The 18,941-nt window shown below is 41.2% G+C and overlaps 1 protein-coding gene across 3 annotated transcripts; it reads right to left on the bottom strand.

Moving 5' to 3' along the window:
- Nucleotides 1–2,445: 2,445 nt before the first annotated feature.
- Nucleotides 2,446–13,898, bottom strand: lrrc73 (leucine rich repeat containing 73). Of its 3 annotated transcripts, none has more exons than XM_046065259.1 (7): nt 13,561–13,898; nt 11,746–12,055; nt 11,436–11,596; nt 9,332–9,454; nt 8,335–8,435; nt 4,425–4,671; nt 2,446–2,804 (listed from the first exon to the last, which is right to left on the bottom strand). In XM_046065259.1, exons 2-7 carry the CDS (start codon nt 12,015–12,017, stop codon nt 2,734–2,736), a joined length of 975 nt encoding a protein of 324 aa, XP_045921215.1. In that variant the 5' UTR covers nt 12,018–12,055; nt 13,561–13,898; the 3' UTR covers nt 2,446–2,733. The 3 variants fall into 3 exon arrangements, with proteins under 3 accessions (XP_045921215.1, XP_045921216.1, XP_045921214.1); XM_046065260.1 differs by having other exon boundaries at nt 13,585–13,898; XM_046065258.1 differs by lacking the exon at nt 13,561–13,898 and adding an exon at nt 12,148–12,404.
- Between the last annotated feature and the right edge of the window lie 5,043 nt (nt 13,899–18,941).

Genomic DNA, 18,941 nt, shown 5'->3' with positions numbered 1-18,941 from the left:
GATGTGTTCATGCTGCAGCTGTGAGCTCATTCTGATCACTTTCTGTTCTGCTGGATCAATAAAGTTTGATCTTAATCTACAATAACACATCACAAGTTATTTGTTGATTATATTTTGCATTAATATATAATATATATGTATAATTAAGCAGAAATTGGGACTGGAGTAAAGTACAATACTTGAGAAATGTATGTCTTAAATAAATGTCTTCTGACTGCGAGTGAAAGTAAACCTGAACTTTCATCATTTCATATTGTTAATAAAAAGAAATGAATCATGTTTTCGGCCTGTGTGCTGAAGGTGTTTCACATTATTCATCATTCAGTCATCTGCCAAACCAGGACCAGAGCTGAACCGCCGCCGCCTGACACCGGATCACGACAGGAAGTCAGAGAGCCCAGAATAACCTGAGCCCACAGTCAGGCCCCGGCAGCTTCATCAGGACGGAGGAGATGGAGTTACGGGAAGCCTCCTCATTTATATTCAGACTGAAAATATGAAGTGGTCATTTATTCCTCCACACGGCAGCAGCGTCACAACAGACTCTGATCACTGCAGCAGGTTACATCAAATACATAAACTTATTTTCCCTTCAGACTTTCATTTGAATCATTTAGTTTTTTCCATCCAAAGGGGGGGACAAATCATAGCCTGTATAAAGGAAGTGGGCGTGGTCAGCTGATGTCACCTGTTGGTGTCACAGTTGGCAGGTAAACTGAGGTGTGGACTGCGATGCAAAACACTGGAGGGGAAAGTTCAGTTTGTTAAGCGTCACACTTACGCAGACACAGGGCGTACACGAAGTGGTGCAGGTAAAATCCAAACCAAGGTGAGTACAGTGAAAAAAGCTAAATTCAAAACAGGCAGAATATTCAAAAACTGAGTTTGTAAACTCAAACAGGAACAGGACAAACGACGAAGACATGACATTAAAGACAAACGAGCAGCGAAGGAGTCCACACGTGAGACACATCAGGACAACGGGAAGCAAAACTAGACAATGACACAAGATTTCATAATAAAACAGGAAGTAAAGAACACAACACTACACAAGGACGAAGTTAACAGAAAACAACAGAGAACATGGAACCAATGATCAACTGACAAAAACATAAGGATGGGAACACAGAGGCAGGGAGTGAAACAGCAAAAACAAGAAAATACAAACACCACAAATCAAAACCACGACAGTTGGTTTGTGGGCAAACAAGGTTAGCAAGGTGCGTCTGTAATTCACATCAACTGTGATATTAGCTGGGATGCCAATTTTAGCTAGCAACAAACAGGCTTAAAACAAAATGTACTAATTGTAAAAATGAGCAGCCAACTCTAATAAGCTTTTTCAGCAACGCTGGTTCTGATTTATAGACCATAAACTCATTAGGAAAGTGTTTACTGAGGGAATAAATCAGCTGAGAAGTAGAAACATTTTCTCATAGACTTCTGTACAATCACACTTCTTTCTGCGGCCGCTGGAGTCGCCCCCTGCTGGCTGCTAGAAAGGACGCAGGTTTAAGGAGCTTCACTTCTCAGAACCGGAGGTTCCTGCTTGGGTAAAATGATACATGTGTCACAAGCAAAATACAGAGATTAGAAAAACAAGTCCAAAAAACAGAATCTTATTATTATGTAAGCTAATGGCTAACTAGCTAAATCTACTTACCTTTTCCTCCAAGATGTTTCTTCCAATTGAAAACATTTTTGATGAACAGCCATCTTGATTACATGACTTGTTTTTCCACACATAGGTAACGCCCACTAAACTGATTATGCTAAATGCTAACTAGCTTAGCAGAGCAACAGTGACGGTCATCTCTGGCACTGATTTTAAAAGATTTAACAATGATTTGTGCAAATTGCCCCTACATCAAGACTTTTAAATGGATCACACTGTAAATTAATAAATTACATTGATTTACTATAAATATAAACAAGTGGGAAACAGGCCAACAGATACATTTCATCACTATTAACCATAGATTTTCAACAAAAAGGTGACACATTTAGTTAATAACTATATGTAACCATAACTACTTCATTAAGATACAAGCCCATATGCCAGTTTATGCTAATTGTTGACATCCCTTTATTGTGAAAATGTTATCAATATTGTGAGCAACGTAAAAGTTCAATTAAAAACCCAGTCCCAAATAGCAGCTGTCCCTTTTAATGGCCTGGTGTGGCTACACGTTCTGACAAATAAATGCAGGTCTCAATTAGAGGCCTGTCCCAAATACAGGCCAGGTGAGATCAGTGATTGAAGCAAATAAAGGCCGGGGCTATTAACTGAAGTTTGACAGTATGTAAAATATGTATCTCTAAATGGTGCTTTCAGTCCACGACTTTGTGCTTTAGCTAATGTTGTTAGCAGTGGTAGCTTGCAGTTTGACAGTGAATGACGAATCAGAGTCTTTGGTTCTTACGAAGCTGTAAACAGTTTTATTATTGTGACATCAGAGCAGCAGCGCAGAACATACATCAGACACACTGTACACCTGCTGAACAAACACCTATCTGTAAGTCACTTGGTGTGTTAAGGATTTGTGCCGCCTCTCACTCTGTTCTAGTCTATGTACAGGTGCTACATCAAACCATGCAGAGCATGTGATTGGCTGCTAGCTATCAGGTGATCTGACAACCCAGAGAAGTGCAGTGCAGGGAAACAAACCAGAAACATTCAAACCAAACCAGTGAAAATAGTTAAACAGGAAGTGGGTGTGTTTGTGGGAGGGGTCACATCTCAGTCTCAGCCAATAGGCTCTCACCTACACCTGATGTCAGCAAGACCATCTGGGGGCTGGAGTCTGTAGGGTTAAAGAACGACACGTTTAGAGCTGAGAGGACCAGACCACCGAGTCTCCATTTTTTAACACCATTAACTTCTGTTACTTTACATCCTGGTGATATTTTCCAATTTATTGATCCATTTTTAGATTGATTTCCTTTGGTTTCAGGTCATTTTCTGCAAAAATCAACCAACAAACTCGATGTTCAGTTTTTAATTCCTTTAAAGTACAAATGAAAAAAACCCCAGCTTTAACATGTTAGTCAGGGAGCTTTAGAGGAGCTGGTGGATCTTGTTACCTTTGGACAGAGCCAAACTAGCTGTTTCCTCCTGTTTACAGTCTTTATGCTAAGCTAAGCTAACCAACTGCCTACGCTTGATGTTGAACCTTTAAAGGAAGTCAATCTAAAAACGGTAGATGTGGAAAAGGTTTAAATATATACATGATTTTGAGTACACTGGCTAAACATGTAAAACCAAAAGCTTCAGTGTTTCTTCTGTTTGTTTGAATGAAACTACGAGTAGACGTGTCCTTGAGAAGGCTCGGTCACATCAGCCTTTAAAAAGGTTAATTGTTTTCATTACAAAGGATTCACTCGAGGAGGTGAAGGCATGTTTCGCCTCAAATTCAACTCTGGTGAACTTCTTCTCTTGTTGCTAGCTTGTTAGCTTTATTGAATGAAATGATATCCTCAGCACAAAATATCAGCAGGAATGGAAAGAAGCTATTGTGACTGACTGTAGCCCGGCTGGCTAGTGGTTAGCTCTGCGGCTACAGGAGTTCAGCAATCACCAAGCTTGTTGGTGAACCACTGTAGCTGAACTGCTAATTGCTAACAGGCTAACCAGCCAGGTGTTTGTATGTTTTGTTTGATTATATAATTTCATTCAATAAAGAGTTAGAGGGGAGTAAAGGCTCTAACAGATGGCTAGCTAACAGGACGCTAAGTACCTGGAAGGTGAAACACAGCTAATAAGCTACATTAGCGTCCTCCATTTTGTTATGGAGGGAACTTTCATGCAGATTTATTTCTCCCTGATGAGCTAATCAATGATTCTATTAAACTGATTTAAATGCTGGTGTGACCGGGCCTTTAAGGATAATGTATTCAGTTCTGTAACTTGCTCTGTATCAGAACCCGAACCAGACCAGAATGTCAGACCATACAGCTGCATGGAATCACAGAGGAACCACAGAAGAAGAGCAGATCAATATGTATATTAATTTGAATATTTTCTATTAGGAATGGGAATACAGAATACTCTTTATTAACTGGGATTAGATAGAACCAGTTTAACCAGATTCACACTTCAGACCTCTATTATACAGAACCCAAAAGCTCCTACTGTCACTGAGGACACCTAACAGGACCAGGCTCATAGTGGGTCAGTCTGATACTGGAGCTCAGTGGGTCAGACCAAGCTAAGCAGAACCAGCAGAACCAGCATGATATCCTATTCCAGTTGAACCAGCATGACAAACTGGACCCAATTTAATAGTTCAATACTGGTTCTGTACTGGTTCTGTGCAGCCTGAACCATTCTTACTGTCTTTGAGGGACCAGTATGGAGGGTAAGGAGGTCTGGACGGGGGACAGTCTAGAGGTGAGGACAGGGGGAGAGAGTGTTCAGCCCTTACTGCTGTGAGGGAGCCAGGCAGGGGGCTGGTACTTGTCTCTGATTGGCTGGTACTTGTCTCTGATTGGCAGCAGGGCGCTGCTGGAGGCTGGGCCTGACTGGAGGGCTGTGGCCTCTCTGTCGTCGTCGTCCTCTCCTTCGGACAGAAGGTCACAGACCTGCTGCTGCAGCTCCGGGCTGATGTCGTTCTCAGCCAGGACCAGAACCCGCAGACTGGTCGGGTAGTTCTCCACCATGTCCAAGAACACCTGGACACAAGAGACCACATTCATTCCAAACATCCGACAAAACTTTATTCATACAAAAAACTGTGATGTGACCACAACATCTACCTTGTTACATCACAGGTAGGTAATTAACGTCAGTTTCTCTACACACCATGAAACTATTGATCCCCTGTAATTCACATCAGCACAGCAACAGCCTGAGAGGGAAGAAAACCAGATGAATTAACATAAATGAAAGATGATAGAAGTCCCACACATCTGGCCTGATGCACTGTTTTCTGTTGTTTTCTGTCTGCCATTATGAACCCCCAACAACTATCACTCTCAGTGCTGTCAGTGTCTAACAAGAAAAAATCTGTCCAGCGTGTATAGATTGAAAAGAAGAAAGAAAGTGGGCCAAGTATTGATCCTTGTGGAACGCCACAGGTCATGCGCCAATGGAGATCCAATAATTCCTGTCCAGCAAGTAGCACTTGGACTGGTTCAGAAAGCATCGGAGAGTTGGGTTCAAGAATGGTGTGTGATCACCTGTTCAGTGACATGAATAAAGTTTTGCGTGTGTTCATTTGAATATAATTCAGTCCCTCCAGGATCCCTGTGAATTCAGCGCGACTTGCAATTTTGACCAGTCACTGCAACTTTTCCACAAACCTGACCTCTCATCGCCGTTTCCTGCAAAACATTGTCACATGTCAGAAAACCCACTTCCTCTTTTAGAAGACGCAGCAGACGTGTGTGATACCAAAATTGACCTACAATAACAACAGTAAAGGAGCGTGAAGACCAGGATCCAGATCTTCTTCACCAAAGCGGGGAACCTGTTCTGCAGAACGTGCATCATTGTGGTCCAACATAAAGGAAATCCTCTCCTGACAAACACTTTGAGAGAGAACGTCAGAAACACACGGAGGACGTCAGAGAGACGCTGCATCCCGGTCAGCTGCAGGAAAGATTCCAGGTCAGCTGGTTTAAATATGCAGGGTCAGGGTCAGACCCGAATGATTCAACTACAATTCTATAGTTAAACATATCACATCTGCCTTTACAGCTTTCACTTATTCCCACAATTTCAGTGCAAAAAGCCCCCAAACATTGCAACTTTCATCGCAATTTATTAGAAAAGCTGCAGCAAAATTAGGCATTTTAGACCACAACAATCAGAGAAAAGGCCCGGGACATCCTGGAGGGACTGGTAATTTAAGGCTTAATAAGTCCTGTTTTGGTGCAGTGATTCGACAAAATAATATTTTAAAGTAATAAATTGATTTATTTGGTGTCTGATACGACATTATTTACAGTTGGCAGGCTGTTAATAACCCTGAAGCAGGCTGAGCTTTTTCACCCCTGTGCTGCCAGACTTCACTGATAAATTCACTGTAATTAGATCACAGCAGAGAGGCTTTCACACATAAGTGAATCTCAGCATATTACTGTCCTGTCTGGTTTGCTGCTGAGCTGCGAGACACAGACCTCTTTCTAGTAGAAAACCCAATACAGAACTTCCACTGGAAATCTGCTGTTTTAACATTAAGAGGAGGCAACTTGCACTACAAACTGTGTCCCTTCCTCTCCAGCCATATTCCTAATCCCAAAGGTCCCATACGTCCACCTTTCCCTCACCTGGACCTGTCTACCTGTACCTGCCTGTAAGCATTGCTTCATCTATAGATCACTGAAATCATCGTGTCTGTGTTAGCGTCCTTCCCTTTCTGCCTCTCTCCTTCACCGAGACTCATCCACCACAAACACCCCAGGTGAGAAACACCTGAGTCCGTCTCTGATCTTAGAGTTACAGAGGATTTACTGAACATGGGGAGGAGCATCGTGTGATCTGAGGAAATGCGTAAACATAGACATACAAGGTTTTTCATCTGAATGGCTCTACATGTAAACAGATTTTATCAATAGAGACTTCTTCTACTTGACTACATTTTACTGCTGAGATTTCAAATAAAAGGAGGTTTATAACTTGGGATGGAGTTTTTTCTCTTCCACAGTGGTTTTGGTAGATTACTGATATTGCTTATTGATTAATCAACTAACTGTTTCAGTTCTAGAACTCTCTGTGAGAGACAATTAGTCTCATAATGTGTGACGAGTCTCTGTGACATTCAGACAAGCTGCGTACCTGCGTACACCAACAAACAGGAAGCAGCCGCCCGGCCAGTGAACTGTTTGTTCTTGACATCTGCGCACTAAAATATTCTAAACTCAAGGTTCACGCTGAAGGTTCACTTTAGGTCTTTAACACAACATCATCCATCAGGCTTGAGTTTTGAAGATTTCATCACAGACTCCAGATCCAGTCATCTCAAAGGGTAAAATAAATAAAGTAATTCATGTAATTTCTGAGTGTCAACAGCCCGACTACTGACTGGATCATCATTCCTACAGGATCCTCACAGGGACAAAAGAGTCTATAGATCAGTAGAATCAATATGCTGTTCAGACACTGACTCTGTTTATTCAAACAAAGTTTACGACTACATAGCAGCTGCTGATTTAAACTGTGTTTAAATAAAGTTAAATAAATAATGTTTTTACTTCCATCACTGCAGCTTAGACTCACACCAGTAGACTTTGTGATGATGATTAATAACCAAAACTAAACTCTCTAACTTGTTTTATCTTTATCACACATTCAGAAATAGTTTCTTCATCATCAGACAATAAAAGAATATCTACTCCCCCACTACTACAGGCACGCAGACTATAACAATAATTCACACTTATTTACAGCTTTTAATATTTGGACATTACTGCCAGTGTTTCTGCAGCTTTTTCTTCCGTCTTTATTTTGTTTCTATTTCTTTAACTTGAAATCTGCTTTCAGGTTTCATCTCACTTCCCATTCAGCACTTCATCCATGGTTCTGGTGATGTTTGTATTTAACACCATGCACTTAAAGTATTCAAAGTAAAAGTACTCGCTGTCCTGTGACTGTGGTGAAGTTGCTGTTGTTGAGCTGGAGCTCATTTTAACTGTTTAGACTGCAGCTAATTATTATTTTAATTCTGGATCAATCTGCTGATTATTTTCTCCATTAATTGATTTTCTAAATTTTGTAAATAGTGAGAAATTCCATCACAGAACCCAAAGTGACACCTTCACGCTTTGTCTTACCAACAGTACGAAGCTCAAAATTATTACAAAAAAATTTATATAATTATAAGAAAAAATCTTCTCATCTGAAGCTGGAACCATGTAAACGTTCTACATGAAAAATGACTTAAACCATCAAAAATGTTGTCAGTGAATTAATAATCCTGCCAGCTGTACTTGTATAAACTGTTGGGAGTTTAATTTATAACAAAACATCATATTTTGTATACTCTTCATATGTTTGTGTGTACAAAACTTGATTTGTAAAGTGACTGAAGCTGTCAGGATAAATTTAGAGAAGTAAAAATATCTCCCTCTGACATGGAGCACAAGTAGAAAGTGGCATGAAAATAAAATACTCAAGTAAAATACCTCTAATGTGTACTTAAGTACAGTACTGAGTAAATGTCCTTACTGTCCACCACTGAGGTGAACACATGAACATGAAGGTGTGTTTGGTTTCAGTGTTGCAGGATGTTCAGATCAACACCTCCCCCTGCTGGACAACCAGCTAAATGACAGAGACACTGATGATGAAACAGAAGAAGAACAGAAAGAGAGGAGGGTGTGTGATTGGTCAACCTGTGCTGATTGGTTGGTCAGTCCGGTTCCTTCCAGGTCCAGCACCTCCAGGGTTCTGCTGGACGCCACCGCAACCGCCAGCATCCCGGCGATCTGATCACCTGGAATCAGATCCAGGACATTCACAACCAGCTCTTCATAAATCACCACTCAACATGAAGTCTAACGGCTAGCTCGCTGACCAGGGATTCACTAAATCAGGTCACGTCGTTAAAATTTACTCATGTTGTGTTATTTTAGTGATATAAAATCGAGTAACATCAACAACATTAAACACTTTTCAATGTCAGAGATGTCCACTGGACTCCATATTACCTCTTTCACTCCACTGAAGGGCTCAGAAATTAGCATGCTAACGTTAGCTTTGTCAGGAAGCTATCAATAGCTCCACCTGCAGTTAGAGGCTGCAAATATTTACAACAACTAATCTCCATGTCAGAACTAGTCAGTGAGCTGCAGCCTGGTTTAATGTAGTGATGATGAATCTAAACTCAGTAATGCTGACGTCTGCTGGTCTGACTACTGGACCGCAGGAACAGAACCTCTAGAACTGTGAGAACTGGTGCTCCTAAAATGTTTTAATTAACTGACTGATCACATTCACTAAATTTTCAATAAAAAACTCCAGCCTGCAACTCTCCTTTGTTTCATATTGCAAACTCAAACTCACTGAGGACATTACAATGACTTCTATTCATTCACCTACAACTTCAACTACAAGAGGAGTTTTATATTGATTTTCACTTTACACCGCCCCTCTATAACCTAACCTTCATCAAAAGCCAGGTCTTAACCCTGTAATTTACCATATGTTTACCTTCATTTTAAATGGAAGATGAGTTGCCATATTTTTTATATTTTAACCTCAACTGCAGTCATTTACTGTATTTGCTGTTAAATTTCAGTCCTATTTCTTGCATCTGTCTTCATATGTGTGTTTTATGAAGCATGTTTAGTATAGCATCTTTTGGTATGAAGCGTGTAGTCGTGCTGTTACCCAGTGGGTTGTAGTCCAGGTTGAGCACTCGGAGCTGGGAACTGTGAGCCACAGCGATGGCGAGTCGAGCCCAGCCTTTGGAGCTGATTCCCGGGTTAGCGCTCAGAGTGAGCTCCCTCAGACCTGCAGACATCCACAGATCTGAATTTGAGAACTTAATATTTGAATATAGGGCATTCAGTTGTGATTAAATTAGGTATTCGGTTGCTTAGAAGATTCTAGTCTTTAAATGCCTTCATGATAAACTCTGTCCTCCAAGCGAAGAGTTAAATCCTCCTGAATCCTTCAGGGTGTGGCGACAGCGTGTGGACATCCGAGCCGATGAATTCAGGTTATTTGAGCCTGAAATAACTGAGTCCCAGGAGACAAAATGTCTTCTGAGCTTCACTGAATAATTTCCTCTGAATTGCAGAAGTTTCGGCAGACCTGCTGCTGAATTTCAGTCTGATTTACAAGAACTAGTGTGACGATATAGTTTCCAGTTATTGGTTATTTTATTGACTTATTAAATGAGCGCCTGACTCTGCCGAAGAGACTTTTCATGAGGAGATTATTAAACCAGAAAGTGACAGGTGGTTGGTACGGTGCTCCGTGAGGGTCAATATAGTGTTGGTGGTTTCCTTCTGATTGACAGGGTTGCTGTGCTGTTCTTTTGTTCTGGTGGTTACTAGGTTGATGTTTAGGGTGGTTTCTATGGTGTTCCAGACACCTTTACGTTAGTTGTATGTTTGATCATCCTGGCTCTTAGCACTGTGTAGCATCTAAGCGTAGCTATCTTTTCTGTCTACCAGTAATGGCTAAAATTGCAATAATGAGTGCTTGAAACTTGTTCCTTTCTCTACCTCTAGCCATCAATTCGTCTTGCTCATTTTCGTTTCGTTTTGCTTTGGATAACCATGGCGTTCTGTTGCGTTACTAGGTTACCGGGTGGTTGTTGATGTTTTAATTCACTTCACATACATACTTCTACTACTAAAAAAAACTAAAATACTAAAAAATTTTAATTGGTATTTGTATTGATTTCTTTGGGGTTTGAGGGTTCTTTGGGGGATTTTCCATGAGTTGGTTTCAAGTGACCTGGTGGTTCCCATCTGGTTGCCAAAGTGTTTCAGGCAGTAGCTAGCGTGGTTACTGTGCTGCTCTGTGTGGTTGCAAAGATGTTAACATGTGGTTGATTCAGTGTTCATAGTGGTTGCTCAGTTATTTCAAAAGGTTACTGTGACATTTTTTGGTAGTTCCTTCTTGCTTGGCAGTTTGTGGAGGAGCTAGAGACTGTCCGGGCAACACAATCCATTTCAATCATCAATTACTGTTTAGTATCTTTAATATAAAAATCTCAAACCACTGCTAAAATAGACAGAGACCACCCTTAAACATTTTACACCTGAGAGATTCCAAAAAGCAGTTTTGCAGAGTGTGAGGTTGTAATTTCATCAGATTGCTCCTTTATGAATATACTGACATCAAACCAGCTCTCATCTGTCCTGGACATCCTCTCACAGCTGTTAACTGTTCTTTATCATGTTCAAATGTTTTTATTAAAGGAGTATATGTTGAAGTACATGATGGGATTTACTATTTGTGTTTTTACCGTGGTTGCCAATCGGTATCAAGAATAGTGGAATTTTACTGAATTTTATCGACTATCCCTAATTTCTTCATGGTTGCACGAGTTTTCCGGGCAGTGACCGGAATGTTTATGGTGGCTGTAAGGAGTTGCTTGCTAGGGTGGTTCAGGTGGTGTCAGGTTGGTTGCCAAGATGTTCCAGGACGGTCCCAGGTATTTGCCGTGTTGTTCTTGGTGGTTGCTAGGTGGTGACTAGAGTGTTTGTGTGGGTTTACGGATGTTTAAGAGAGTTGCTTGATTGTTCAGGGTGCCAGCACAGTGCTGAAATGCTTTCTACAGTTTTTCCTTGAGGCAGCTAAAGGGTTGCTTGGTGGTCTGTAAGTGGTTTCCAAGGTGTTGTTGTCAACACTTGCACTTTTGAGGCCTCTAGTCTGGTAGATTGCAACCACATACTGTGAACACCAGAGATCAAGCAGAAACATGTTTGAAAGTCAGATGTAAACTTGTGTCCTCTGGGGGTTTTCAGGTGTTTGTTACCTGACTTGGCTCCGTCAGGTGGCAGCATCCCACAGATCAGACCCAGAGCCTCGTCTCCCAGCATGCAGTCTCCCAGATCCAGACAGACCAGCGACGGGTGGGTAGACAGGGCTGAGTTCAAGGTCACCAGGCCGGCGTCCAACAGCGGGCTGCCATGAAGACTGTAGGGCAGCCCAGAGACAGAGTCTTACAAACCAATGACACTGTGACTTTTAGTCAGGGAGGTTTCCTGAACCATTAGGATTCGCCTGGATGTTATTTGGTCTGTCAGCACTTCTAGGAGCAGTAAAGAAAACACCTCTGTACTTACAACAGGGTCTGCAGGGACCGGTTGGCCTTCAGGGCGTCGGCCAAGTGTCGTGTCCGGTTAATGCTGGAGACGACGCCCAGGTTGAGGTTGAGCTGAGCGAGCGAGCGCGACTCGGCGACGCTGCGGCAGACGCGGCCGAAGTCACGGTCGGAGAGCTGGCAGCCGCGGACGGACAGCAGCCGGACGCTGTCCTCCTTTAGACTCTCACAGATGTCCTGAACCTCGGCCGCCGACAGCATCTCCCCCGTAATCTGGATGGAGGCTGGCAGCATCCTGGACAGGACTGGGAGCACTGGGAGCCCTGGAACACCTGGAGATACATGGACTGTCAGAAACCGATCAAGATTTAAGGGAAAACCAAAAGACTGATCTCTGCTGGTGAAAAGCAGGAACTGAACTGACCACTGCCCATTGGTTGGTACCAGGTGATGTCACCGTCATCTGTATAGAAAGCTGAAGTCCTGACATCACTTCCTGTATAGCCTCTTTTACGTTATACATCACGGGAACTGTATCTCTGTTTTTAAAATCTAGCCTTGCCTACTTTGTCCTGTTAGGAGGTGGTCAGCGATGAAGTGCATACCGTAATCCTTAAAAAGGAAAGTGAAACCAAAGTCCTTATAGGCCAGTCCCGCCATAACTGCACTTTGACTGGTCACCGGGACATATGGAGAATCAGCAGGAAAACCAGTTTGATGGCTTTGCCCCAAAATAAGGTTTAAAAAGTGTTTTCCCCTGCAGGTTATACTTCTACTACACATGCACGAGCTCTCACCACATTTACGGCTCTATCCAGAGCGTGACGCCATGAGCTCATCCCACCGCAGTGCTTGAACGAATGCTAAGCTAACTGAGGTTATGGATACAGTCAGCAGATACCGTATACATTTATAGAAGACACACCAGTATTTTCTAACACATACTGCAAGGACTGCAGGTCACATTCCACGCAGTATCGCCACCACGACATTTGAAACTGTCGCAAACCTCAACCATGCAGCTACACAACTGGCTGAATGTGTTTCCCGGCTGTTGAAAAGCAGACGATTAGCTGTCTCGCGATAGGGGCGGGACATGTGCGTACAACCGCCATCTGTGGCGTTACGGGCTTCCCCCAGAGTTCTCTGGCAAAACTGTACAGCAAAGGAGAAATCAGATAATCAGACTCTTCACTGAGCCAACAAGACAGAATCAGAATCAGAAATAATTTATTGATAACTTCCTCTGAAGCTGCAACTTATTCATTTTACACTCCAGACCGAAGAAACCAGATAGAAAATGTCAATCAGCTTTCTGAAGCGTAGACAAAGCCAGGCTAACTGTTCCCCCCTTTATGCTAAGCTAAGCTAACCACATCCTGACTCACACAGACATGAGACTGAAAGAGAAGAAGAATATTTCTATTCCAATTATTTAATTATTTTAGTAATTTAAATAATCCAAATAAAGATTTAAGAAAAGATTTCAGACAGTTACAGACCAGCTCTAAGTTAGAGCCAAGTAAACCATTATAAACTAACTGATAAATAAATTGGAGATCAGTTGTTGACCTGCTTTCTCTCTGTAATCAATAGCTCCTGTTGTTGTTGCTCAGACTGAGCAGATCAGTTATTGATCAATTATCAGTATCAGCTGATCATGATGTGGCCGGTCAGCTGATCAGTTTCAGATGAAGACGCACACCGGAGCTAATCAATAACCGGTGAAGTTGATGAGCAGCTCTCTGTCTGGAGCCGATCAGCTGATCAGACTAATCATCTGATCAGTCATGAGCTCAGCCTCTGATTGGCGCTGCAACGCCTTGAGATCATTAACCTGATAAATGATCGATCAGCTCACGCGCGAAGGATCGGGACTTTCACACGCTGATGTCATCGTTCGCTTCTCCGGTGCCTCTGATCCAGCCGCAGGCCACGCGCCGGTTCTGATCCGCAGCGGCGGACATCAGAGCCGATCGATCCCCGTATCGATTGATCTGGTTTTGATCAGCAGCAGAGAGGCGGGCGGCGCGGCGGGGGGTCGGTGTCCTACAGGCGGGCAGGTGGTTGGTCTGTCGGTCGGTGTGAGCTCCGTGAGTCCCGGTGTGTTTCTGCAGGTGACCGTTACTATGAGACCCAGAGACGGGAGCGCGAGGAGGAGGGCTCACTCCGACCGGTTCACCGGACCGGAGAGGACAGACAGGGGAGATAATCCCTACACAAGAGTAATACTTTACTAATCTAAATAACATGGTGGCGACATCAAGCTACTTGGTTAATATTATATTAAAAAGGATTCTTATATTCAAGCTGAAGGTTACATGTGTGTCTGAAAGGTATGGGGAAAAAAAGTGGACCTTGAGATTATTTTGTCTTTAAATTTATGTATAGGTCTACATTTAATTGTATTGGATTAAAACACCAATTAAATACATCAATAATAATTAAATAAATTGGTGAAAATTCTTAAATTATAAAAGATTGAATCTGTTAGTAATAATATAAATATTTCTAGAAACTAATTAAAATGTGCGTAATAAAACGATTGTGTACAGACTTTCCCCCTTCATAAATTTACTATCAATTAATGTTTAAAGGTGTAAAAACTAGAAGCTGCTCCAACAAATTATATATATATTTATTTTATTTGATAAAAAATGTTATTAAGTTATTAAGTTATTGTTTAAATGTGTGTGAAAGGGAAGTAGAGAGGAAGACAAATAAAGAGTACAAAAACCTTAACCTTATAGTATACTGTACACTCCTGCTGTATTCAACAATAAAAAAACATAATAATATAATCACTACACAAAGACACTGTAAACAAGACACAGACAGCTCTGTGCAGTTCTCTGTTTGTTTGTTTGTTTTGTTGTTATTGTTATTATTTAAATATAAAAATGTATTTTGGGTTTAAAGTTAAAAAACATTTGATTAGTGAGAAAATAAAATCCTGATCAGTGACTCCTCCTCATCGATAGACGATCTTTGCAGGAGTTACGTCACACCCCGCTGAGCCTTTGATCCTCCTCGTGCTGTGTCATCACGTGCGCAAGAGCCTTTATATTGCCGTCACTGTTACTGTTGATGACACGCCTGTTATTGATCAATGATCAGAAGAAGCTGTAGATCGATCAGCTGTTGAAACAAACAAACATGACACAGCCAGCTCAGACAACATCCGGTCCTGGTTTTCAAAATAAGAGCCTGCGCTTCATGTTAAAAGTTTTACCTTTTTAATTTGGTGAAAACATTTAGAGTTTTAGTGATTTACTTTAATTAATCTTTTTTACAACCTCTTTCTGATCAAACTTGTTCTGTGCGCTTTGGTACTTCTCGTCATGTTTAATATTACTCATTATAAATCTATGAAATAGGTTTTATCTGCTGGACATTCCTGCTTAAATAAAGTGTATAAATTTATCTTTAATTACAGTTGGTTAATTGGTTTGAGGATTTCTCTTTGGGATTTGTTTTGTCAGTTTTTAGACCCCTGTATAGTCAAATTTATAGAAAATTTAACTGCTAAAAAACAATTAAGTGAATTAATAAGAATATGAAGAATAACAATTAAAGGCGTAATTTCTCAAGAAGGAATTTGTGTTTTGATAATTGCAGTTAAAAGTCGGGCTACAGCATCGCTGTCAATAATTAAATTTAAAGCTTCTGCTTTTTATTATTCTGAAAAGGGCAGCCCATCCTGATTTACTGCTGGATGTTCATATGCTCTCTCTCACACTCTCACTACAATGTTCTCGTGCAAACAACATCATTACTTCTCATCACAGCACTCTTGCATCTTGCACACACTATTATAAAGAGTATTAGGGAGTATGATTGTCTCTGTACGTAAGAATGATAGTACCTCAAAGAAAACATAGTTGTGTGTAACTGTGCATGTCAGAGTTGTGTTTGTGGAAGAGTATAGTGGTGTACGTGTGCCATTGTGATGCTGATCATAGTTTTGGGACAAGTTGGAACAGAACAACAAGACGAGATGAGATCATGTTTGGCAGCCGAGTGTGCACGAGAGTTCTTAAGCTGCATTCAAAGAAGTTATAGTTGTATCATTAATTAGATGTATCACATATTCTACTCCTACTTTGAATCACACATTTTGATGTCCTGTGTTTGGAGATATCTTGGGTATTGATCATTGTTGGATGTTTAAAATGTGGTTCGTTCTGTGTTGATGTGAGATATTATGAAACACAGCTTGTATGTGGACTTGACCCAACTTGACCCGGAACTGCCCGGGCGCATCGTGACCCAGCGAGCTGAGAACTAGTCAAACTAGTTTAAAGTAAAAGACAGTATCAATGTTGACAACGTTGATGAGAGGATGAAGAGGGACTGTCCTTCTGCGCACGAGAAGAGAAATAAACATCAGTGAGAGTGAACTGAACAGCAGTTCTGCTCTCAAAGTCTGATGTAAACAAATAGCAGTAGTTTATCTCTGTGGTTCCTGTCAGACTTTGTGTTTAAACAATGTCAGAGTGAAATACAAACTATTTATTATGTTGGATAAACCCTGTGTGGTAACCGGGGTTTATAAACTGCAGCTCCGAAAAGTTCCCGTAGTGTTGTAGTACTCATAACGGTCATAAAGGTTCAGTGTGTAAGTTTTAGTGACATCTAGTGGTGAGCGTTACAAAACGCACCCCCCTCCCCTATACAAGCGAGTTGTATAGCTACGGTGTCTGAGACAGGACAAAAGATGTCATCTTTGAGATAGCAGAGAGTTAACAGTCAAGAAATCAGGTTTCTTTAGATATTAAGAAATTATATTTACTTAATTATTCAGTAAAAACATGTTGTATTTTCTGAATATTATTGTTACTTGTTCATTAATAAACAGCCACATGTCTCATACTCCTGTAATACAGTATTTTACAAGTTGGGAGGGTTGGCTCATCTGGACTAACACACTAAAGTAAATGAAGAACATCTCAAACACTATCACATCTAATGCATCAAGTATGAGCACTGACAGATACCAGGACAATGTGAGCTCACTGTTTCTGCACCACAGTCCATTATAAACCACATAATACATGAAGTTTACAAAGACATTGTCAGGTGAGGATCAAGGCTCCTCTCGTTTTGCTTAATTAGATAAGCAATCTGCAAATATTACCAAAATGTCTTTGTTAATTTTTTAAAATACAAAAACACAAAGTAGTACTGACATAATTTCAGCTTGTGGTAAAACGGTGCAAAGTTTTAATGGGCATTTAGCATGTGAAAGTACAAATTACATATTTATGTGTACAGTGGAGAAGCAATCTCTAATAACATTTTTTAAATGCAAATTCTGAAAGTATTCATTATTGGTCACTTGACAGGCACTCGGTCTTGTTATATATCACCATTAGCAGTAAAAAGAAATACATGTTTTCCACCAGGGCAGTAAGATGTGAAGCTTAGCTGCTGATCTGAGCTTCCCTGCTGGTTCATTACCAATAATATTCATCAGCTGTCTCAGGAAGGTAACGGGACATTTCTGTCCATGTAACAAAGCAATAAAAGAGGCTGGAGGAGAAAAGTGTAGCTGGCTGATATGAGCTTTGATGCTGGAAGCTGCCGTTTTATTTCCAGTTAGTGATCAGCTGATTGTCTCACTAACGTAACCAAAAAGCTAAAACAGAGCGCTGAAGAGAGAGTAACTACATAAAACTAATCCAACAACATATTTTTTTTTTTACCAGCGCAGTAAAAGTTTAGCTATCTGATCTGAGCTTCCAGCTGTAAGCTACAGTTTTATTGTTATTGTAAGCCAGTTAGTGATCAGGTGATTGTCTCACTAACGTAACCGAAAAGCTAAAACAGAGCGCTGGAGAGAGAGTAACTCTACATGAAACTAATCCAACAACATATTTTACACCACAAGCCAAAGCCAGCTCTGGTGAATAAACCAATCCAACCAACCTTACATGATTTTTCTATCAGGGCAGAAAAAGTTTAGCTGGCTGATGCTTCCATGATCTAAGCTAACGGCTAAGCTAGCTTACGATTTTATTGCCAGTTAACGTTACTGATCAGCTGATTGTCTCGCTAACTTAACCGGCAAAGCCAAACCACAGGCTGGAGAATAAATAGGCGACATGAAGTTAATGCAACTAAATATTGACTGGGGAAACACTTCACAGCTCTCGGTGAGCTTCAAGCTAAAGCTATCAAACAACAGCTTTCATTTGCGTCGCTAAAGTCTGACAAACTTTAATTAATTACTGTTGGACCGTGACTTTAAATTACCCTTTTTAAACTATGTGTAGTCCTTGGTCCAGCGTGTTCTTTCATGAAGCAATAGGAGAAGATGTTTTTGGTCCAAGTTCATCAGTTTTATTACAAGTAAATGAATAAAGCTTACAGAGCTCTGGGTTGATCTTCCTTTCCCTGATAAACAACAAGCTGTATCAGTTCATGAAGTCTGACTGGCTATCTCTCCCTGACCCAGTGTTTTAGTATACATCATCATGTTATAAAACAATAAAACAAAAGTGTAGGTCAGTCCATGATTGGCCCAAGTCCTCTGACCCCAATGTTTTTCCTCTGACTCCACAAATCGCCATGCTGTTGCTTGGCAGATTACGAGCATAGATCCTGAAATGAGATATCTTGGAGAAGAGATGTTTGTACCACATTCCAAACTACCCCTCACAATGGTGGCCATCTTTCTCTTTATTCTATGGTATGTACATTCTGACTGAGAGTTATTTATTTCCTGTCTGTGTGGTGTGTTTGTCCTACAGTCTGTCTGTCTGTAAAGGATCTGGATCTGGTTTGGGGGCTAGGTGTCAGGGGGCTGGGACAAAGGCTTGGAATGATCTATAACCTGACAGGAATAATTGACTCCAGAATTCAAATGTCCATGAAGCTGATTGGACCCTAAACACATGCAGTTTCCATGTGTGGCTCCATTCCAGCCTTCTCTTAAACTGTTGAGCTTAATGACTCTATCAAGTTCTTTGCCTCCAGTTCTTATTTGTGCGATCCTCCCTGAAATGCTGATTCAAGGAGGAGAGAGGCTCACCTTGCAAACACAAACATGAGCCTCAAACTGCAACTCCAGTCTTGTGCGTCTGTCTGATAAATCCAGCTCATGTGTTTGAGCCAGAATGCTTCATATCTGTGGCTGAAAAACTGCTGCAGAAGCTGCAGGAAATCTGGCCCTTAGTCTTGTTCCTGCACTGATTGGCCAGTGGGTCATATCTGAGA

Source organism: Micropterus dolomieu, linkage group LG12 (genome assembly GCF_021292245.1).
Source record: "Micropterus dolomieu isolate WLL.071019.BEF.003 ecotype Adirondacks linkage group LG12, ASM2129224v1, whole genome shotgun sequence".
NCBI lineage: Eukaryota > Metazoa > Chordata > Actinopteri > Centrarchiformes > Centrarchidae > Micropterus > Micropterus dolomieu.
The sequence above is the reverse complement of the archived record's forward strand: the minus strand, read 5'-3'. Positions and strand labels throughout refer to the sequence as shown.

Bases quoted from the DNA above. Each gene is read 5' to 3' on its own strand.
- lrrc73 (XM_046065258.1), bottom strand. The intron at 9,455-11,435 runs GTAACAAACACC...GGATGTCTGCAG, and splicing joins ACCTGACGGAGCCAAGTCAG to GTCTGAGGGAGCTCACTCTG. The intron at 4,672-8,334 runs GTTGACCAATCA...TCTTGTGTCCAG, and splicing joins TGACCAACCAATCAGCACAG to GTGTTCTTGGACATGGTGGA.